The sequence below is a fragment of the Falco biarmicus genome, chromosome 4 (assembly GCF_023638135.1).
Source record: "Falco biarmicus isolate bFalBia1 chromosome 4, bFalBia1.pri, whole genome shotgun sequence".
Lineage (NCBI taxonomy): Eukaryota > Metazoa > Chordata > Aves > Falconiformes > Falconidae > Falco > Falco biarmicus.
The window spans coordinates 66842153-66863205 of record NC_079291.1 but is presented as its reverse complement, the minus strand read 5'-3'; the positions used below and the strand labels follow the sequence as shown (position 1 = coordinate 66863205).

The 21053-nt window shown below is 57.6% G+C and overlaps 3 protein-coding genes and 1 long non-coding RNA gene across 4 annotated transcripts; 1 reads left to right on the top strand and 3 right to left on the bottom strand.

Moving 5' to 3' along the window:
* LOC130149202 (granzyme E-like) lies at positions 1-4497 on the bottom strand. The gene is made up of 5 exons (XM_056338561.1): positions 3393-4497; positions 3131-3278; positions 1691-1832; positions 1333-1569; positions 1-810 (listed from the first exon to the last, which is right to left on the bottom strand). The coding sequence occupies exons 1-5, from the start codon at positions 3577-3579 to the stop codon at positions 673-675; spliced, it is 852 nt and encodes a 283-aa protein (XP_056194536.1). The 5' UTR covers positions 3580-4497; the 3' UTR covers positions 1-672.
* Positions 4498-6463: 1966 nt separating this feature from the next.
* Positions 6464-8515, bottom strand: LOC130149092 (mast cell protease 1A-like). The gene is made up of 5 exons (XM_056338374.1): positions 8402-8515; positions 8167-8311; positions 7861-7996; positions 7284-7535; positions 6464-6942 (listed from the first exon to the last, which is right to left on the bottom strand). The coding sequence occupies exons 1-5, from the start codon at positions 8484-8486 to the stop codon at positions 6808-6810; spliced, it is 753 nt and encodes a 250-aa protein (XP_056194349.1). The 5' UTR covers positions 8487-8515; the 3' UTR covers positions 6464-6807.
* A 4365-nt stretch (positions 8516-12880) lies between these two features.
* LOC130147880 (uncharacterized) lies at positions 12881-14956 on the bottom strand. The gene is made up of 2 exons (XR_008821417.1): positions 14862-14956; positions 12881-14076 (listed from the first exon to the last, which is right to left on the bottom strand). It is a non-coding gene; the product is annotated as an uncharacterized LOC130147880 (long non-coding RNA).
* A 419-nt stretch (positions 14957-15375) lies between these two features.
* Positions 15376-20624, top strand: S1PR4 (sphingosine-1-phosphate receptor 4). Its single transcript, XM_056335685.1, has 3 exons — positions 15376-15559; positions 15669-15804; positions 16909-20624. The coding sequence occupies exon 3, from the start codon at positions 17062-17064 to the stop codon at positions 18280-18282; it is 1221 nt and encodes a 406-aa protein (XP_056191660.1). The 5' UTR covers positions 15376-15559; positions 15669-15804; positions 16909-17061; the 3' UTR covers positions 18283-20624.
* Positions 20625-21053: the final 429 nt, after the last annotated feature.

Genomic DNA, 21053 nt, shown 5'->3' with positions numbered 1-21053 from the left:
TCCAGTGCGGATGCGATTTATTTGGTTTAGGTATTCGTACAACACCGGAGCTACAGCAAGAGGAAAGGAGGCAGCAGGTTTCAGAGGTAGGGGACAGCAGCAACAGTAGTGAAGCAGGAGCTGAAAGGATCCTCCTTGGAGCTGGGGCAACCCTCTAACCCTGGGGCTTGGGCAAAGGACAGCAGGCATCTGACGCCACAAACCCAAGGGGCAAGGAGAAGCTGCTCTTTGGTTGCCCCCACCTGATCGTGTTGCCTTCCCCAGCGGGCAGCACACATCCCAACAGCTACCGTCACCTCCCGCAGGGCTGTCCTGCTGCTCCTCTCTGCAGCTGTAGCCACAAGCAGCTTGACGAAGGGGGTAAAATCAGAGCAACAAAGTCTGGCGGCACGCACAGTGCAAAAGGCACACACGGTGCAAACGGCACACACGGTGCGAACGGCACACACTGTGCAAACGGCACTCCGCGGCTGGCCTAGGGAGCAAACGCAGTCAAGATGCGACCTCTGCGCTGAGCCCCGCGCCGCTGTTTGGCTTTGCCACAGAGAAGTCCTTGCCATGTCCGTGAGCATCAGTGGAAGACGTTTCCCAGGGAGAAAGGAAGAAAAAGCAAGTGGGCAGGGGGCCCTGAAGCATGAGCTTTGCAGGGCAGCAGCTGCGGGGAGGGGCGGGTCACGCTGACTTCATGACGCTGTTGACCCAGGGAAGGAAAGGAGCGATGTGCGTGTAGAAACCCGGCCAATTGTCATGCCTATAGGAGAAGATGCCGTAGGCTTTGTTGTTGCAGACGAGTGGATCCCCAGCATCGCCCTGTAAAATGGAGGAGGAGAATGGGTCAGTGCTGGTTTCTCTGGTGTCCCCAGGAAAAAGGTGTGTTTGCAAAGAGCAGGGAGGCTGCAAAAATCAGCCCGGGGGCTGCCCTGGGAGAAGTTTGGCCTCGCAGTGGATGGGGATGGCTCTGGCTCCAAAATGGGCAGTTTTGCCTGGGATAGCACAAGGTCCAGCACAACTACATCGGGAAAAATGCTGAAGCTGAAGGTACCGCTTCATTTCTGCCCTTCTGCTGGCTGCAGGGCACTGCAAAGTGCACCCAGACCAGCTACCAGATTTAGGGCAACCCCCTCTGGCCAAGCTGTTCAAGCAAGAGGGAGGGATGCTGGTGAGGAAGCGTGGACTGGGGGTGGGGTGGGGGGGAAGAGAGGAGAGTGAGGGGACAACAAGAAGCAATTTTAGTCCCTTTTCAGCAAAGTTTTTTAGCCCAGATCAGGTTTGTGCCCAGCACCTGTCTGCAACCTCCCCCACTGCCTTCTAATCCCAAAGTCGGAGACTGACCTTCTCAGGTGCCCCAGCAGATCCACTGCTGTGGCCACAAATCAAGTTTTCAGCAAGCCCAGGGTAGCGGTTGAGGCAGTCCCTTTGTTTGATGATGGTGACAGTGGCTTCGCGTAACGTGGCAGCGGGTGTTTTGTAGCCCCAGCCGGCTATGCTGCACGCAGTCCCACCGCGGACTCTGGATTTTTCAAAGGGAATGGTCCTGACGTAGCTGTTGCTGGTGGCATTACCTTTCAGCTGGGCAAGGGGACAGAAAACACAAAAAGTGATGCTTGGTCTGTAAATGCTCCGTGACGAAGGGTGTTCCCTCCCGCTCCAGGGCTGCAGCCCAGCAGGACCACGCAGATGCTCTGGTTACCTTCAGGAGGAGGATGTCGTTTCCTTTCTTCGGGCTCATGAAGTCGGGGTGACAGTGATACTCTTGGACTTCAAATGTTTGCCAGCTTTCTTCTCGCTTCTGGATGGTGTGGGCTCCAAGGATGACAGTCAGGGGTTTGTGTCTGGTAAAATGAAGCACAGCGAGTGTCATCAGCTTTCTCCTATCTTCTCTGGGGCACATCTCCCGGAGGCACGGCTGGGATTTAAAGAGGAACGGTGGGAGCAAGGAGCTCCACCGGTGAATCTACCCAGTAGAGCAAATTCCCATCTGGCAGACCAGAGTGCTGCAAGGGTTACGTTACCTCTGGATCCCAAGCCCAGCAGATTCAGGCTGCTGCTGCTGCTGCTGCTGCTGTGTACCATGGTATGTGGACTGGTCTGGGCTTCACAGACACATGGAGATCCATGGCACCAGGGAGGGGGTCCTACAACAAGACCCTGCTCCAGGCCAATGTACGTTTACTGGCCTCTGCATCATCTGCAGAAGGGGCTGCCTTAGGGAAACTGGGAGGGACCCTGGCTGTGGGTGGGAGTCCCTCTCCATCTAGCAGGTGGGACCTGGGCATCCAGGCTCCTGGGTGCTGCTGACCCTCCTTTCTGCTGCTCCGGTGTGGGGCTGGCCCTTAGCCGGGGTTACTGGCACCAGGGCAGAGCCACCAGCCCCAAGGAGTGGAGTAGCTACACCCAGTTGTATGTATCTAAAACGCCCTCTTGCCTGTCCATGCCCCAGTTTCTCCAGCTGCAGGGGTGGAAGAGACCTGGGCAAGAAGAGATCATCAATTCTGATAACAGTCTTAGAGGTCTTTAGTGGTGGCAGAAAGGGCAAAAACTGACACCAACGGTCCCTGCTATGCCAGCAGGTCAGTGACAGCAAGGGAAGAAGCCGGTCTGATTTCTTGCTGTTGACATCCAGGAAGAATAAAAAGAGGCATGGAGGGGGAATAAAAAAATAAAGAGAAGTATCTGAACATGGGCTGGGGCGGAGATGGGGAAGGATGGCTCACGGGAGCCATCAGACGCAGCCTGGCTCCTCCAGTGCTGTCCCCACAGCCCTGCCCTGTCCCAGCCTGCGCTCCCTGCTAGGGAAAGACTTTGGCCACAGCCATGAAGGAGTTGACTCAAACCTGTCAGTCCTCCCATCTAGAAGATGTCACCTGGATCCTCCCATCTAGGAGATGTTACCGGGATCCTCCCATCTAGGAGATGTCACCTGGATCCTCATCCCATCTAGGAGACGTTACCCGGATCCTCACATCTAGGAGATGTTGCCCAGATCCTCCTCCCATCTAGGAGATGTCACATGGATCCTCCCATCTAGGAGATGTTACCCGGATCCTCCCATCTAGGAGATGTCACCTCGATCACAGCAGTGTGACAATCTTGTTGCGCCAGGTGCTGTACAAACATAGCGAAAACTTACTCGAAGCACTGAGCCGCTGTCATCACCCAGTTTGGGGCCACTAGGAAGCCTCCACAGAAACGGTTGTTGGTTCCTTGCAGATAGGCCATGTAGGGGGTGGAGTGAGCCTTGGCTTCACCTCCTCCCTCCATCCGATTCCAGGAATTACCTGCAATGGATGGGATTGAGGATGAGGGGATCAGAGGACACGGGGCACAGGACGTGCTGGCTGGGATTTCTTCCTTCCCCAGCCCTATCTGCGCCTCCCGGCAGCTCGACTTACTGGTTTTAGCTGGGGGACACGCCATCAGCAGGAGGGAGAGCAGGAGTTTCTGCTGGTGCTTCATCATCGTGTTCTCTGCCTCAGTGGATCCCTTAGAGGTGAGGCTGCAGCTGGGGTCTCTTCCTGCTCCCAGCAAGGTTTTATAGCCCGAGACTGAACTCCAGGAAACCGCAGCAGCCAGACTCATCTGATTATCTATTTGCAAATTGCACGCCTCAGCGATCTGAGAGGGGAATTCAGTCAGCCTGAGCCTCCAGCATCAACCCACCTTCAGTTTGGGCCTGATCTGGGGTATCTGATGTCATTCGAGACCCAGAGGCAATTTTAACCCCTCGCCTTCCAGCCGGGAGCTGCAGGGAGCGAAGTGACCCACCTTCACCGCTTTGCCCTCGGAGCTCGGATTTGTTGTGCACTTGCAGGCTCTCTCGCTTTTTATCCCCAGCCCTGCAAGACCCCCCTTTCTCACTCAATATACAAGTTCCCAAGACCATGTGGTGGCAGCTGAGGACCTTCCTCTCCTCCTCAGGAGGGGTGGTGCTGGCTAATAGAGCAAAATCGGTGTGATTTATCACGTCACACCGGTCACGGCTGTGAGAGGGCAAGAAGGCGGCAGGGCACTAAGCCTGCGGCCACAGGGTCTCTGTTCTGCACCAGCTGCTGCCTCGGGGCTCTGCTTTGTACAGCAAACTGTATTTTAAATGTTTCTTTCCAGATGTCATGGCTCGCTGGTAAATTGTGGAGTTCGCTGTTCCCTCGCCAGCCGGTGTGAGGGGGGACAGGAGGATGCTCCCCTGGCCCTGGGCTGGGGGCTCGTGTTCCCTCTGGTGTGTTGAGGGTGGATGGACACGGGGATGCAAGCGTGGGTCTCTGCCCCTCCACTGGCGAGAGCTAACCCGATGAGACGTCTCCCTGCAGCTGGTCTTGTTCCTCCGGGACGGGTCCCATCCCAGCGTGTCCCAGCCAGCCGCCCCCCTGGCCAGCAGGGATTTTTCTGCAGCGGACGGCTGGCGGGGATCTGTCTTCCTTGGACCAAGCCCTGTGGCAGCTGCACCTCCTTCTCCTCCAGCCCACGGTGAGAGGGACTGCGCTGGAGGAAAGGCTGGTGGCAAACCAGTGAACCCGCTCCCCCCACCCCCAGGATGTCCCCTTGGCCCCCCCAGTGGCACCAGTGCACAGGCTCCAGCAAAAGGTGGGAGACGGGCAGGTCCGCGCGCTCGGCCCAGCAGCAGTTCCTTCCTTTGGCTGCGATGAAATGGGGTCGACGTGTCCTCGCTGCCCCCACCGACTGCCTGCCCGTAAACCTGCTTTCCTGCCTGCCCCCAGTTTCGCTGGGCAAACCCCATGATGAAGTGAGAAGCCGCCATTCTCGTGCAAAGCCTGCAGCAGCTGGAGCTTCAAGGAAAACCCTGACGTGACAAAGATTTGTGCGACGCCGATAAGCAGCTGCAGCCTTCCCGCTTGCAGATCTCCTCGCTGATAGCAGCTGTGAGCAGAAGCCCAAACCATGGAGCCTTCTCAGTTTCCCCAGGGTGGCGTGGGGGGTGTAGGCAAAAGTGGCAGAGTTTCCTATTCCTTCTTCATCCCGAGGAAGAACACGGAGTGAGGGCAGACACCCAGGGCCAGACTGGAGGCTGCCTCCTCCCTCTGATGGTGGTGGGAGCCTTGGTAAGACCATGAGAACATGGAGAACATCCCTTTCCCTTAAATTGCACATGGTTTCTGAATGTTTAAAATTCCCCCCTGGGTTTCCCCCATTACAAAGCTTTCTGGTTTCTTGAACTTGCACAGTTGTCTGCCAGCCTGCCCCAGGGAGTTCTGCAGCTCGGTTATTTACTGATGCACCATCTCTTCCCCTTGTCATTGCCTCCAGGAAGGTGCCTAGTGGCTCTCCTGTCTGTATACCATCAGAAACGAGCTGGAACAAGGGAGACCAGGGCTCAGAGTGTTAGGCAAGTCGCTTTACACCCAGTGTAGGTTGTGGAAGGAGGGGCTGGTGCAATTTACTCAGAGTCTAGTGCAGGGGCTGTCTGAAAATGGTGCTAGAGCATCCTTCGTGGGGAGGAGAAGCTCACCTCTGAGCATCACCCGGCTGCGGGAAGCATCGCAAGCTCTTTTGGTTTTGTGCTACTGCCAGAACAGTGTGCTGGTGATGCACCGCTGGGGCTGGGCTTGCCTTCCGGAGAGGGACAGAGACGTGCCACCAAGCTCCAAGGCAGAGAGCCCCCAGCTACAGCTCTCCCTTGCCTTCTCCAGGGGAAGAGTTGGGCTCTCCCGCGACGGCTGGCATGGGAGGAAAGGAGGAGGTGGCATGGGGCCAGGCGCTTTTGGGGCCCCAGGTCCCTTGTCAAGCCTTTCAGTACAGCCCTTTCAGAGACTGCACCAATGTCTCTACCCAGGACACCACGTGGCTGTTTGGGAGATGGAGGATTGTAGCTGCTGGGGGATGGCAGAGGCAAAGACACAGAGCACCGGTGTGGAACAGCTTTGAGTATGTCTCCTCTCTGGGATCCCAAAGCCCTGCCCCTGGCATCTCAGCTGCCACCCAACCTGTGCCCAAGGCGGGACAGAAACAGCACAGTCCACCAAAAGTCCAGCTCCCTTCACCTGCTGGAGACTCTTACAGCTGGAAAGATTAGCCTTGGTTCCCCCCGTGACCCAGCCTGTTGTCTTGGCTGCCAGATGTCCTAGGGTGCAACATCACCCAGGCACGAGGTCCCTGCAGAGGGGACAGTCACTGCTTTACAGGGGATGGCAGCTTTTGACCCTGGTACCTGCTGACACACGCATCCCAGCTGACAGCTGTTCCCAGGCGTATGGTGACATTGCTGAATGCCGTGTGTAAGCATCACTTTTCCCAGCCCGTTTCTACCTGGGCTGTTTCCCTCCCTGCCGCACACTCACCCCCCCTGACCCCCCCAAGGGTGACTGTAGCTCTCGTCTTTCAAGTCTGCCAGCAACGCAGTGGTCGCAGAGCTACGACCGTGTCCCAACAGGCTGGGCACCCACTTCCACCAGCCCGACTCTCCCTCCCTTCTCCCCGGGGGCAAGGCAGGAGGAAGGAGACAAGCTGGGAAATGCAGCTCTGGGTTTACTGTGGGTGGGGGAACGTGCAGCGAGGTTCAAGCAGGGACAGGGCTGTTTCTGAAGGCAGCAGGGTCTGTTGTAGCACAGGCTCTTTCTGGGGCCGGCTGGGATGATCTCTGCTTCTGCCAGAGAGGTTGGACATGGCCCTGACCTGCTGCCTGCAGCAGGCAGGGAATGGGACAGCCGGCAGCCTTGGAACGGAAAGAACGGGACCCCTGTGCCCCCGATCGGGACCCTCGGGTTCCCAAGGAGAGAGAAGGGGGTCAGGCCTTCAGTAGGGGCAGGAAGGAAACCAGCGCAGTCTCCAGTGCTGGAGCGAGTGCTGCTGCTGCTACTTCTTCAGGGTTCTTCTGATCCAGGGCAGGTAGCTGGAGATGTGGGTGTAGACCCCAGGCGGGCTGTTGTACCCGAAGGAAACGATGCCTTGTGCCACGTTCTTGCACACCAGGGGCCCCCCAGAATCTCCCTGAGGACAGGGGAGAGGTTGGGTTTAGAGACCTCTTCCCTGCGGGAACAGGTTTCACCTTGGTCCCCCCCTGCCCAGGCACTGCTAGCAGGGCTGTGGTTCTGCCCCTGCCCCACGGCTCTGCCCCTGCCCCCCGCCCAGCTGGAGGAGCCATCCAGAGCAGGTGAGCTGGGGCTCTGCCCCCAGGACTGTGCATGGACCGTGGTGTCAGGGCATCCAGAAGAGCTAGTCCACATGGGAGCTACAAATCGAACACTTGTCACCTCTCCTGGGGACCAGCCGAGCCTGTGCCAGCAGCAGCCCCTGCCACCAGAGACCCCCAGGCTGCCAGCAGCCCCTACCTGGCTGGAATCGCTGAGCTGGTGGAAGCTGCCGGCACAGACCATGCCTCTGTTGAGATGTGGATAGAAGCGGATGCATTTCCTGCGGCTGTAGATGGAGACTTTGGTTTCAAAGAGCTTGTTGGTCACCTGGTCATCATCGATCAGCCCCCAGCCAGCTATGCTGCACTTGGTGCCCGTGGGGAGGTCGCTGCTGGTCTTGGGCAGTGGAATGGTCTTGACGTAGTCATTGAGAGTGGCCTTCGCTGTCAGCTGGGAGAAGGCAAGGGGTTTGGAGAAGGCTGGGAGTGGAGTAGCCAAAGGACACCGTGCGCAGAGGTAGGGGAGGTCTAGCAGGACATAACAGCACCGCAAGCTCTGGTGAGCTGATGTGAATGGGGCATGTGGCTCCAAGCTCTGCTCACGGTTCCCTCCCGAGTGCTTCCCGTTCCTGCCTGCCTCCGGCACTCCTGGGCAGAACCAGCTGACAGTTCGCAGAAGGAGCCAACAGCAAAAAGCCACCGTGCCCAGGACTTGCTAGACCCACAGCCCCACGCTACCCTCTGCCCCCCCACCCGCAGCTGCAGGACTGCCTTGCCTTGAGCAGCATGATGTCGTTAGACACGGTCTTAGGGTCATATTCTGGGTGCCGGTGGTATCTGAGAACTCCCCGGGTCTGCTGGGTCCTTTCGGGTTCGTGGATGTTGTGAGCCCCCAGGATGACCGTGGCGTTTCTGGCCATGGCAAGAGAGGGGAGAAGAGGGAAAAACAGGTTGGGTCTGACCCATGTCCCTCCCCAGCTGCTCAGCACAGGAGGAAGAACCTACTCCAAAACTGCTCCAGGGATGGACCTCGCAGGTTAGGGGAGGAAGAAGGGGATAAAGCCCCTGGGTGAGGTACTCACCCCTTGCAGTGCGCGGCCGTCATCACCCAGTCGGGGGCCACCAGGAAGCCTCCGCAGGCTGACATCCCTAGCTTCAGGTATGCCATGTAAGGGTGGGAGTGGGGCTGAGCCTCGTGGCCCCCCACGATCTCACCCCGTAGAGCACCTAAAAGACACCCCACCGCAAGATGAGCCGCTGGCTGCTGAGGTCAGAGCCCACACCAGCCGCCTTGCTCACGGCATCCTCCCAGCTTACCGGTGTTGGCCCACGGGCAGGAAAGCAGGAGCAGCAGGGCCAGCAGTGCCAGCAGTGCCAGGGGTTGGGGCTGGAGCTGGCACATCTCTTCCCACAGCTGGACACTCCTTCCAAGACGTGTGGGAGTCTGTCTCCTAGTGCCCAAGGGCTGGTTTTATACCCTGGGACCAGCTGTACCCAGCAGCCAGGAAACCATGTGTGATGGCCTGATTGTGCTAATCTGGGCCAGTGCAGCATCCCTGCAAATCTATCTGCATCTCTGCTGCCCAGGCCTGCTCACACGCCCCACGTGCCCTGAGGCTGTGATTGAGGAATGATAGAGGGGGACAGAAGGGCCAGGGCAGAGGGACTGTGATGTGCCATGGTCCCAAAGCCTCAGGGTTGCTGCCCAGGAGAGGTGTCCTAGGGGATTTTTGAGATGTGATTCAGCATTTCTCCGGCAGTTTGGCTGCAGGAAAAATCACGTTCGCTGCTTCAAAGTGTGGTGTCTTCAAGGTCCAGCAATCAGGCTGCCTCATGCCGTACTTTCAGGAGCTCGTGCCGCTTGCTCCTGGGGGCGGTCGGGTCACTTCACACTTTCTTGGCAAGCACGATGACTGCAGATGCTCCTTTCCCTCGAGGGTTTGCCCTCTGCAGCTGGTCTGGCCACTGATACATCTGTTCAAATGACACCAGGGGAAGTCTTCTGGCTTCCCTGAGCCTACCCATCACCGAGCCTACCCATCACTGAGCCTACCCATCACTGAGGGTACCCATCACCGAGCCTACCCATCACTGAGCCTACCCATCACTGAGCCTACCCATCACCGAGCCTACCCATCACTGAACGTACCCATCACCGAGCCTACCCTGCTCTGGATTCTCTGCTCTCTCTCCCTTCCCTGACCTGAAACTGCCTGCAAACCACCCCGCAATTGCTGTCTTCACCTTGCCCCTAGCAAAGTGGGATTTGCTTAAATGCTAAACTGAGCACCCATCCTGCTGCATTTGTCCCTTCCTGGCCTTGTGGTGACCCTGTTTCAAAGAGATGACCAAATCTTTGTGGCAAGGGCATGCACCTGGGGCTTAGGACCCTATTCCTGGCTCTCACGCTGCCTTAGCTGGTGGCTGTCCCCACTTCCCTTCCAGCTTTGGGTCTCCGATTGCCTCGGTAGGTCCTGCACCGGCAGCCGAGACCGTCCTTGGTGTGAAAAGCCACCCGACTCTCAGGCTGCAAGCTCAGAGGGAGCTGTGCCGTACAGCCCTGTGTTGTTCAAAGTTGTTTTTCCTGCTTGCACTTCCCAGCCCTTACCCACCTTCCTTTTCCCCACTGCCAGGCTGTCCCAGTTTGCTCCCTGGGGCTTGTCTGGGCAGTTGGGCGCCCACAGCAAAGCATCCATCTGTCAGGGTTAATGCTGTGCCAAGTGGCTCTGCTCTGCTCAGAAGGGCTTGCACGCTGCAGACGGAAGGACATCTTTTCCACACTCACGGGCTTTCAACAGCTTTTAACTCTGCTCCAGCGCAAGAGCACCCCAGGGGCTGGGGACAGCAGAGAGGGGACACAGGTGAGGTGGCAGGGTGCCATGCCGGAGCCATGAGCCTCTCTGCTGCCCGAAGGACAAAAGCTGCCACGCCAGCACAGCCGGGTTCTGCGCTCCTCCTGCACCCAGCCTCATCCTTCCTTCTGTGAGCGTTGGTCAGGATGAAACCTTCCCTCAGATGCTTTCCAGAAGTTTCCTCTGAGCCTCAAGTCCAGCCCTTTCCCTTGCTTTGCCACATCAGCACCAAAGTCTGGCCGAGGGGCAAACCAGCAGCACTGCCTGGCCACAGCCACTGCTCATCCCCAGAGGTTGTGCTTGTGTGACAAGAGGGACAGAGCCCAAAAGCCTGGAAGTGCCACTGGCTTGTGCGAGCAGCAGGTCCCTGGCCAGCATGCCAGTTGCTAAAGCTGGGGCAGTCAGCAGAGCTCTCCTCTCCTCTCCTGCCCCATGAAGCTGTGGGCAAAGCAGCTACCCCAAACCATCTTCCTTTACTGTGAACAATTTGCTGGTGAAAGGATGGGGAGAGGTGGGGAGGGAAGGGTTGATGCTGCCTTTTAAGCCCTGCAGTACTTTGAGTCTGGTTCCCCTGGGCAGGAATCCTCCCAGAAGCTCCGGCTGAGGTCACTGCAGCTTCTCTGCAGGCATTTTGTTTAAATAAGCTAACTGGGGCTTGTAACTGTGGCCAGGATGGTGAGAAAAAACCGCAGACAAAAGCAATAGAGCAATTAGTACTCTGAGGCTTCAACGCTGTTCCCTTCCTCACCCGCTCCCCTCAAATCCCCGAATCCTTGGTCCTGCTTTGGGAGATTTTTCGAACCAAAGACCCTGTCTGCGTGCCCGTTCCCTGGGACACTTTTCTGCCAAAACTCTTTGGGGGCCTGCACAGCACTTGAAGAAAATGAAGCTTGCTTTAATCCGAAATCGCCGCCTCTGGAGCAGTCTTTGCTTCCCAGCCCTGGTGCAGCTCTGTGGGAAGTTTACACTCAGTGTAAAAAGGGGATCAGGAGGAAAACCTGTCCTAAACCACCCTTTGGTACCAGTGATGGTCCTGCTTGGTGGCAGATGTGCTCTGCTGCCGCTGCCTCTGCCCGCAGTGTGCCCGGCAAGCTGGTCCTGGGTTGATTTTGCCATCTCGGGGAAGTCACCCACTGGCACCCAGCTCACAGGTCAGGGTGGCACCTTCCTCCCCTGTTTGCTGGGGGCAGCTCTCGTTGTTTCCAGCCAGGGCTTGAAGCTAGGAAAGTCTGGGCAAGCTGGGGGCACATGGGCAAGTAGCCCAGGAGGGCACTGGGGAGACAGCGGGGCTGATCTGCCAGTCAGCTGGGAGGAGGGTGTTTGAGGGCGAGCTGTAGTATGAGAATGGAAAAGCCCCAGAACAGTTCCTGGAAATAAAATCAGAGTATGTGTGTAGGTAAAAACAAACAAACAGATAAATATCATTCTCTCGCTGCCCAGAGCGGTCTCCAGCGCATCAGCAGAGCCACTGGGCTGCACTAAATCAGGCAGGGAGGTCTGGGACCATGGGCTGTCCTGCATCCTAGTCCTTGGGCATCAGGGCTTTTGTTTGATTAAAAACTTACTCAAATACAGGGTTGCCACTGTGCTCTGATCCCTGGTTTCTCTCTGTGAGCAGCAGCTCTCTCCGTGAGTCTGTACCCTGCAGTAACCTGGTGCAAAGGTGTTGCTTTCTCCTTGATCCTGGGTGGTGCTGAGCTGAAGCCCCGAGCTCGGATGCCCAGGGTTTTTGGGTTTTTGGGTTTACCTGCTGCTCCGTGACGTGGCTCAGCAGTACCAGGGGTGGGTCGGGTCGTGCTGCTGACAATAGAAACCAGACAGCAGTTCTCTGCCCCAAACTGCTTCGTATTCTTATGTATAAGGGGAAAACAAACCCAGCAGGTGGAGGAGGTGATGCACAGGATGGTAAGCAGCCCAGTTTGAGATAAATTTATGCTCTCCAGACACGATGGTAGCACTAGTCCTGCTGCCAGTAAACACATCGCCCCTACCCCAGCCAGGCAGCACTAACCACAGGAGGATGCTCGTCGTTCCTCTGCAGGGCTCAGGCTGGGTTTCAAACCAGCCCGATTTCCTCTGTGTGGTGCTGGCACCACCACACCCCTGCCAGCTCCCCCATCTGCCTGCACCCCCTGCCGCCGCGTCTGCTGAGCCCTCCCTGGCCCGTGCCCTGGAGGAGGACTGGTTCCCCCCTGCCATCCCCACCAGAACTTGGGAAGAAAGAGCTCTCAGCTGTGAGGCTGTGGGGACGAGTCTGGCATGGAGCTGGGTCCAGCCCCAGATGGTGCAAAGCCGCATCAATGAGCTCACATAGGGGGTGTTATGGGTCCTGCACAGGGGACCCCAGGCCAGAGGCTCCAGCCAGCTCTCCGGAGCAGCATCACGGCCCTGGTGATGCCACGCTGACCATGGCTGGCCATGCCATGCTGAGTGGGGGTGGCAGGGGTATCGTGCAGCTCCTTCCCTGCTGGGGACAGGTCTGCTCACCAGAGACATGGTCCCAAGGCAGAAGATGCTAGGGGAAAGCTGAGCTTGTCCCAGGCACCAGTGCTGGGCATGGCGTGTGGAGACCAGGGACTGAACTGGTCCAGCTTTACCAGCCCCGCGGAGCTACCCAGGCCAAACTCCAGACAGAGGGAAGGAGGGATCCTTCCTTGGCAATTGCCGGTGGCTCTTAGGAGCCGCACAAAACGCCACGCTCGAAAGACGAAGCAAGACTCAAGAGTTTGCATTTGTGGCGTGCTCACTCCGGAGGGGTGCTGAGGGAGGAACGCCTCCAGAGCTCCTGTCCTAGAGGTGCTGAGCGCGGGCAGTGCCCGGTGTCTTTCGCTGCACATCAGCCTAAAGGTCAAAATCTCAAACTTGTCGCAAAGGAGGGAAAGGTGTGACACCATCGGAGACAGGGTCTGGGCTGGCCCACTGGTGATGTGTTTGATATTATCTGTGGGGCTTTTTTGGGGGGGACACAAGGCATTTTATAAAGCTGTTTGCTTTCTGTTTAATGTTTTTGCATTGAGGAAATGCGAGTTTCCAAAGAAAAGCCACTTGAAGAAAAAAAAAAAACCAAAACATTGCCATTTAAGGTCATTAATGTGGTCTAAAGGAGACGATAATGAGACTCTCTTCTTGTTTTTCTTCAAATCCAGAGATGCACTGCCAACTTCCTAGAGACCCACCACCACCACCACTCCATTTCAATGAACTGACTACCCAGGCACACCAACTGTGCCTGGGACAATCCTCTGAGCACTGCGAAAGGCCAGGTCCCCAGGCTCTGGTGTCAGCCAGCGGGGTTTTGCTGGCTCTTCCCAGCTCCTCTGGGGCCAGAAGCATCCTACCACGCTGGGGATCAGGATGTCCCACTGGACAGATGCCTGCTTGCTGCTCCGCAGTGGGAGAGACCAAAGCTAGCAAATGCAACCAAGGAACGACCAGGAGCGATCAGTCATTTTTAAACCAGCACAACTCCACCCTTCCTGGAGCAGAAAAACACCTGTGGGCGAAAGGATGCTTTGGCTGATGCTGGGGCCACACAGCTGGGGCAGGATGGGTGGGTGCAGGGGTGGGGAAGGAGTCTTGCAGGGCAGAGATGGGGATGCCAGCTGCCCAGGAGCCAGCCTGCGGGTTGCCTGGCCAGGCTCACCAGAGCTCTCCACAGAGCTTCACCCAGGGACTTTTTTTTAATCAGAATGTCTGAAAATACAAGTATTAATCAGGACTGTGCAGCAGCACAGCAGGAAAACCTCAACAGAAAGCATTGATATTTTATCTCGCATTTGTAGCTTGCTGTCTTTCCCCTGCAGCTGCTTGTGGCCCCCCACCGTCTGGAGCTGGGTGCTCCGCCAGGAGCGGGTAGTCCCGAGGCAGGAGTGACTGGCCGTGCCAGCGGCTGCCTCTGCCCTGCTCCTCTCTGGGCACCCCCTGCTGCAGCCGAACCCTTCCCCCTGGGGCCAAGGTGCTTTTGCCTTCCTGGAGGAGGGTTCCAGGGCTTCTGCTGCTAAGGCGCCTCATCCCAGCACCTGAGGACACCTGCGATGGGCACGGCTCTGGCAGAGGGTTCAGGGGGTGCAGCTCCCCTGGTCCACCCAAGCCCAGCAGCCATCAGTGATGATGCAGCTTCAAGCAGATTGTGGTCTTGATCTGAAGGAAAGAGATGAGAAACGTTGCAGGATGGGGTGTCCCTCCCCTACCCCCCTTCATTTCAAAGAAAGTACATCTGAACTGAAACGACAGCAAAGGAGAAGTACCAAGATAAAGCTCAGCCTGAGTTTGAGCAGATAGCAATGGGGAGCTGCTGCAGAACAACAGGAACTTCTCGTGTGGGCTGAGGGGGAGCCCTGCTTGCCCCCCGCCACCGAGCTGGGGACCCCCTGCCTGGGCTCTGGGGTGACACGGGGCTGCCAGCCAGAGTCCCCCTGGCTGCGGGCACAGCCGTGAGATGGGAGCAGGGTTTGAGGTGTACGGTTGCCACGTGGCGGGGAGCTCAGCAGGGTGCTGGGGGCAGAGGGGAGAGGGTGCTGGAAGGGCAGCAGCATAGCTTGGGACACAGACACAGCTCAGGCAGCTTCCCAGAGCCGAGCCCCCCCCCGCAATGTCCTGCAGCGGGCCTCAGAGGTACCCCCCAGTCCTCTCCGCTATGGAAAGGCCAAACACGCAGGGTGCTAGGACAGAGCAAGGAACAAGGTTTTGTCTCACTGGAGCAGCTCTTGGTGAAATAATCAGGCCTGCCTTTCAGGTAGCACCTGATGTGCTTGTGGAACGGGCTTTAGGAAGAGCCTCTGATATTTTACTGGTCCCCCATGGGTGAGCGTGTTGAGCTGGCCCAGTTGCTCATCGGCCTCAAGCCCTCCTGCCGCGCAGCCTCTGCAGATCTCCCTGACAAAGAGCTTGTCCCTCTCACCTCTGTCTTTCCTGACACTACTCACATGCTGCCAGCTATTGGAGAAACCACTTAGGGCCCCTGACAAGGCAAGTTTCTTCAACCTCTGATCTTTTCGGGACACCCCACCAGCTCTGAGTAGACACATCAGCTGGAGGCTCATCCCAAAGCAAGGATAACACAGGGGTGATGTGCAAGAATCGCGTTGACTTTTGATTCCAGTGCTCTGCCAGGAGCATCTGCCCAGCCCACTTGGGTGTGCGCTTTCTGTGCTGAATGTGCAGCCTTGCACTCATCTCCAGGCTGAGCTGCACTCACGGCCCAGCCTTCCTGCTGATTTCTACTCCTTCAGTCTTGGGGTCATCTGCTGACTTTATCAGCATGAGCGTCTTTCCACTCTGCTGATAGAAAAGCTCAAACCGCCACCCGAAAAGGGGTGAATGGGGAGGATGGAGCCCTCAGCTTGTGATGAGAACCACTCTGGCTTGCACGTGGCTTCCTGCAGCTAGAACTTCCTTGGCATTTTTCACTTGCCTGTGCTGCCATCCAGCCTGGGTTCTCTCCACTCATCAAGCAGGGGATGGACTCCCAGCACAGCTCCCTGCTTGCCGCGCTGACAGAAGAAATCACAGCTCTTTGCTCTCAACCTGGTGACTTCTCCATGCCTTTGTGCCAGCCTGGAGCGAGCACACAGGTGAAAGCAGAAAGCAGGGCACAGCTTCTGCTCTGATCCTGAGTTAAAAGGTGCTCTGTCTTTCTTCTCTCTGGGCCTCTTTGCAAGCTGTTTTGGGTGGGGTCCATCCTGCATAGAAATGTGGTTGATGTTGTAACTTCCCTTTTTCCACGTTGGTAGGTAGAAGTCTCACTTGTTTTGCACAAGGAGCCCTCCCCACTACCTACTGTGTGCTTGGCCACAGACGAGCAGTGGGAGAGCACTGGTGGCTGCCAAACGCCCTCCAGCAGCAGGAGCCTCGGACCACTCGTGACAGGTGAGTCAGAAACCAAATTCCACAGTGGTGGGTGGGAATGGCACCTTGCAAGACTTTCTCCCCAGTCGTTTTGCAGACACAGGGTATTCCCCTGTCAATGACAGATGTGAACATTGCAATTGCATTAGGATTCCCAGTGTCTGGCCCCGGTGCAGCCCCTTGCGCTTTCTGCAATGCCAGGCGAGAGGCAGAAGCTTCGTTCCTCTGTTTCCCTGTCTGTGACCTAGACGCTGGGAAGGTCCTGAGCGGTCCCTGGCAGGGGCGGGGAGAGCTGTAGGTGGAGGGGCATGTGCAGGGCTCTGACCAGCTGGTTTCCTTCAAACTGGGTAGAGCTGAGCCCCAGATTCCAGTGCTTGCTGCCTTCACCTGCGCGCTCGCTCCAGGCTGGCACAAAGGCATGGAGAGGTCGCCAGGTTGAGAGCAAAGAGCTGTGATTTCTTCTGTCAGCGCGGCAAGCAGGGAGCTGTGCTGGGAGTCCATCCCCTGCATGATGAGTGGAGAGATCCCAGGCTGGATGGCAGCACAGGCAAGTGAAAAATGCCAAGGAAGATCCAGCCCCCAGGGTGCCTGGACGTGCTGCATGGACAGGGCAGGGCTTGAATGGATGTGTCCTGAAAGCCTGGCAGGAGCTGGGCCCAGAGGGGTGACAGCATGGAATTTCCTCCTGGAGAAGGATGTATTTGGGCACAGGTAGTGCGCAGGGCAGCTGATGAAGAGGCAGTTGCTCTCTGCCAGGCTCAGGGGTGAATTTCACGCCACAAAAGGCCAAGCACTTCAGTGGCTCAGGCTGTCTGGGTGCTCCTGACTAGCGCTTGGCTTTGTCCAGCCCAACAAACCCTACCCATCAAGGTGGGAGATGTTACCCCATTCGACTCAGGCTGCCCTGACTCAAAGGGGGGCCTGACATTATTTCATTCATGTCCCACCTTCACAACCACAAGAAAGTTGAGAATAGCCAAGCCCCTTACTGAGAAATGCTGACAGCTGCTAGAAACGATGTCAATGCTCTAGCTCACAACAGGAAACTTTAGTAAACAACAGGAAGCCCATGCTCATATGTGGACTTACAAAACGCCTCACCCTCCTCTACCCTTGCTCTTTCAGTGCCGTAGGGCTGGCAGACACGGCTCTAACTCTCATCTCCACACTGGGTGGAGCTGCTCCAGTGGAGCACACACACAGCTGCTCCAGCCCTCAGAGGGTCTGCTCTGCTCCAACCCCCACCTCAACCCTTGGCTGCTGACCTAGGCTCAGAAGATGGATGGTCCAGACCTGAGCTGGCTGGTGAATCGCTCCCTTCCACTGGGCTCTGCTCAATACCCTGAGCTCAGACTCGACCTGCTCGACAGGAAACTTTCCTGCCTGCAGCTGGCTGCCATGAGGAATACGAACATCATCCTGCAGCACTACAACTTCACAGGCAAGCTGACCAACCGGCAGTCTGGGGATGAAGGCATGGGTCTTATCCGCACAACCTTTGCCATCATCAGCTGCGTCATCATCCTGGAGAACCTGCTTGTGCTGCTGGCCATCTTGCGGTGTCTGCGAGCCCGCCGCTGGGTCTACTCCTGCATTGCCAGCATCACTGTGAGCGACCTGCTCGCAGGAATTGCCTACCTTTCTAATCTCTGCCTCTCGGGCAAGAAGACCTTCCAGCTTTCACCTCAGCTCTGGTTCCTGCGGGAAGGCATCCTCTTTATTGCACTGGCTGCCTCCACCTTCAGCTTGCTTGTGACTGCCATCGAGCGCTACAGTGCCATGGTAAGGCCGATTGCTGAGAATGAAGCCAGCAAGACGCTGCGCTTGCGCAGCTTGATCGTCTCCTGTTGGCTGCTGGCCTTCGTCATTGGACTGCTTCCACTGCTGGGCTGGAACTGCTTGTGTGACTTCAATGCCTGCTCTGTCCTCCTTCCTCTCTACTCCAAGAACTACATCCTCTTCTCTGTAGTCATGTTCAGCATCATCCTCCTGGGGATCATCGGCCTCTACATCTCCATCTTCCAGCTGGTCCAGGCCAGTTCTAAGCAAACCACATCTCGGCACAGCCGCAAACGGTCCCTGCGCTTGCTCAAGACTGTGTTGATGATCCTGGGTGCCTTCATCATCTGCTGGAGCCCCCTCTTTGTCCTGTTGCTCTTTGATGTCTTCTGTGAGACTCAGACCTGCAAGCACCTCCACAGCTTGGACTGGACCTTGGCTCTGGCCATGGTTAACTCAGGTGTTAACCCCATCATTTACTCCCTCCGGAGCGTGGAGGTGCGCCGTGCCGTGGGAAGCCTGCTGTGCTGCTGCTGTGTCAGGGTCGGGCTTTGCAAGCCTGGGAACTGCTTGGTCATCACAGACATCAACTCCGGATCATCCACCGAGAGCTCACTGCACTACCGGGAGAGCTTCCGCAGCTCTGCAGTGCTGAACAGCCGGCCCAGAGCACCACTCTCCAGCAACTCCAGCATGATGAGCAATCTCCCCAGCTTCTGAGAGGCCATGGGGAGAGCAAGAGATGCCAGACAGACCACCAGGACCTCATGCTGCTGGTCCTGGCCTGGCAAAACTGTAGCCCACATGCAGCTCAAGCTGACCAGGTGCAGTCCCACCCTAGTTGTCAACCGTGGCCAGGCTCTCCAGTCCCTTCAGACTGGGATGTTGCTTCAGCACAGGGACAGACATTGCTCCTAGGGTGGGAGTGAAGGATACGAGCACACGATGGGACTGATGCTCTGCTGAGACAACTGCTGTGCCTGGGTTATATGTGGTCCCTGCTCTGTGTGTGCATGTATATAGATGCTGTACCTGCCTAGATGAGGGTATTGTGTCCCAGGGCACAGTGACAAACAGGGTAGATATCCCCAGCCAGACCGCCCCTCAAACCCTTGGAATCAGGCTGGGCTGGCAGTGCTGCCACTGCATGTCATGCAGGGCTAGAGGCTGTCCTTGAGTCTTCTCCTGCAGCTGCAGCCTTCTGGAACTGCTGCGATGGGCACAGCTGGTGGGAAAAGATGCAGGCTTGATGTCTTGCCAGGGAGTCAAGAACAACTGGGTTTGCAAGTACAAGTGTGTGCAGCTGTGGGGCAACTCAGAGGCCCCTGGCCAGGAACTGAGTGCCCCCCTTAGTGCAGCACAAACCAGCCGCAGGAAGGCAGAAGGCTGCAGCAACAGCCCAACCCCTCACTGGAGCACAGAAGCTGGGCACCGTGCCTGGGCAAATGCTGTGACAGTGCTTACAGCCTGGCAGCAAGAAGTAAGAGCACTGCTGTGCTTCAGGGCATGGGGCTGCACCTGCAGTGACAGCCCTAGCACCACCACGGGCAGAAGGAGGGACCCACAGTGACCGCAGAGGCTGGTGCCACCCTGCACGGCAGAGCTACCTGCTCCCATCTGGCTGAACCCTGCAGGTAACATGCCTGTACAGCAGAGGGTTCACAGCGCTGGGGCCTGTCAGAGAGGTGGGTCACGCTCCAGCAAATCTGCCCTGTTCTAAGGTCCCCACACAGGGGGTGACACCCAATGTGGTGGGCACTGAAAGGCTGAGCAGCAGCCTGTAGATGGCTTTGCATTCTATTGTCTCTGGTGGGGTTTGGCTCACACCTGAACAGATGCAGCAGAAATTTTTTGTTTCCTCTTCCTCTTTGGGACAAAAAGGGTGAATCCTTCCAGAAACCTTCCCCAAAACACTGTTTGCAACAGAACAGATTTGCAAGAATCACTTAAATGGTCTGGAACAGTCAGCACCTGGAGGCAGGAGCAGGGTGGAGCCTGCCCCAAGCCCTTCTGAAGTTCAGCACAGCTGAGGAACAGGAGCAGAATGGAGGTCTGATCCTAAGGTCTGAAAGAAAGGTCTGGTCCTAGCATATGCTCTAAGTGCTACCACATCTGAAGAAGAGGGTTGCCCGTGCTCAGCCAGGGAAATGTTCTGAGGGTCTCCACCTCCCTGTGAGCTGCACAGCATCAACAGCCGAGAAGGTACCCGAGGACCCCCGGAGCCCTGGGCTCACAGCACTCATACAGATTCTCTCTGCTGCCCCAGGGCTGAGCACTGCTGCCCTGACCTCTCCAAATGCCATCATGCCTTCTTTCCCCTGAGCTTGCAGGCCAGTAACTGCCTGGCTGCAGCCTCTGGCCCTGTTAGTTTGCTGTCTGTTTTCTGTGAAGTAGTGGAGAGATCCCAAGTTGCTGCAACTTCACAGGCAGGAAGCTTAAGAGGCTGCCAAGTTGTGCTTGGACGCAGCTGGCAGCAGAAATGGATGTTTCTATGGGCAGGCAGATAGATGTGCTGCCTGAGGTTGGTGGGGGGACCCCCCCCTGGGGCAAGGCTGGCTGGGGACAGTGAGGGCTTTTGCAGGGCTTGGAGACCTTTGCACCAGGGCCGGGGCCATGACAGAGGCCAGGCTGCACCAGCAGCTCCCAAGGACCCAACAGAAAATGCAGGATGCCTGCTGGCACAGGGAAGGGGAGGCGGGGGGCACAGTGACACCCACATGCCAGGCCTGCAGGCTGCAGAAGCTCATCAGGGCCAGGCTTCAGCCCTGCTACCGAGAGGACTGTTCTGTCCTCACCACAGCCCCGTTGCTGCCTGGCTCTGAGACCCAGTGGGGCTCACGGGGCACTGCCAGCTTTGGCCTCAGAGTCCTGCTCTTCCATTGCCCAACCACGGGAAAAATCGCAGCAGCACCCGAGTGCCTCCTCTCACCACCCAAGGAGGCCAAAGCCACCGTGGCAGCGGGGAGAAGCTCCCACTGACAGAACCTGCTGGTGCGGCCGCTCCGCCGGAGGCGCTGAGCTCCTGGCCCATTTGTTTTGCAATAAACCCAGGCGATACGGGAGCCGCCGGCTCATGTGGTACGATTTGATCTTCTTGGCTGGTGGGTCCCACGCTCTGCTGCCACCCAGGGACAGGCCGCCCGGGTCCTGGCCACTGCCTGCCCCCTACCCGGGCGGCCTGCACACACTCCCTGCAAGCCCAGGGCAGCGGGAGCCCCACGCTCCGCCTCGGCCCGGGGAGGTGCTGTGCTCTGCCTTGCACACGCACCGGCACCAGGCATCTCCGCCGCCTAGGCCACATGTGTGAGGTGGCTCCGCCGGGCCCCATCCGCAGTGCCCGGGCACAGGAAGGCCGCCGGCTCGACGGGTGCGGCACAGGCCCGGCCCGGCAGCAGCAGCCGGGCGGCGCAGCGCCCCCAGCAGGCCAGGCCGCGACTACAGCTCCCAGCGCCCCTTGCGGCGGCGTCCGCACTACAGCTCCCAGCGCCCCT

Coding starts and splice junctions, on each gene's coding strand:
- LOC130149202 (XM_056338561.1), bottom strand. CDS start 3,579: ATGAGTCTGGCTGCTGCGGTTTCCTGGAGTTCAGTCTCGGGCTATAAA. Junction 1,833..3,130: donor ACAGCGGCTCAGTGCTTCGA/GTAAGTTTTCGC, acceptor TCATTTTACCAG/ACACAAACCCCTGACTGTCA. Junction 1,570..1,690: donor ACGACATCCTCCTCCTGAAG/GTAACCAGAGCA, acceptor CCCCTTGCCCAG/CTGAAAGGTAATGCCACCAG.
- LOC130149092 (XM_056338374.1), bottom strand. CDS start 8,486: ATGTGCCAGCTCCAGCCCCAACCCCTGGCACTGCTGGCACTGCTGGCC. Junction 7,997..8,166: donor ACGGCCGCGCACTGCAAGGG/GTGAGTACCTCA, acceptor TGCCATGGCCAG/AAACGCCACGGTCATCCTGG. Junction 6,943..7,283: donor AGCTCAGCGATTCCAGCCAG/GTAGGGGCTGCT, acceptor CCCTGTCCTCAG/GGAGATTCTGGGGGGCCCCT.
- S1PR4 (XM_056335685.1), top strand. CDS start 17,062: ATGGATGGTCCAGACCTGAGCTGGCTGGTGAATCGCTCCCTTCCACTG.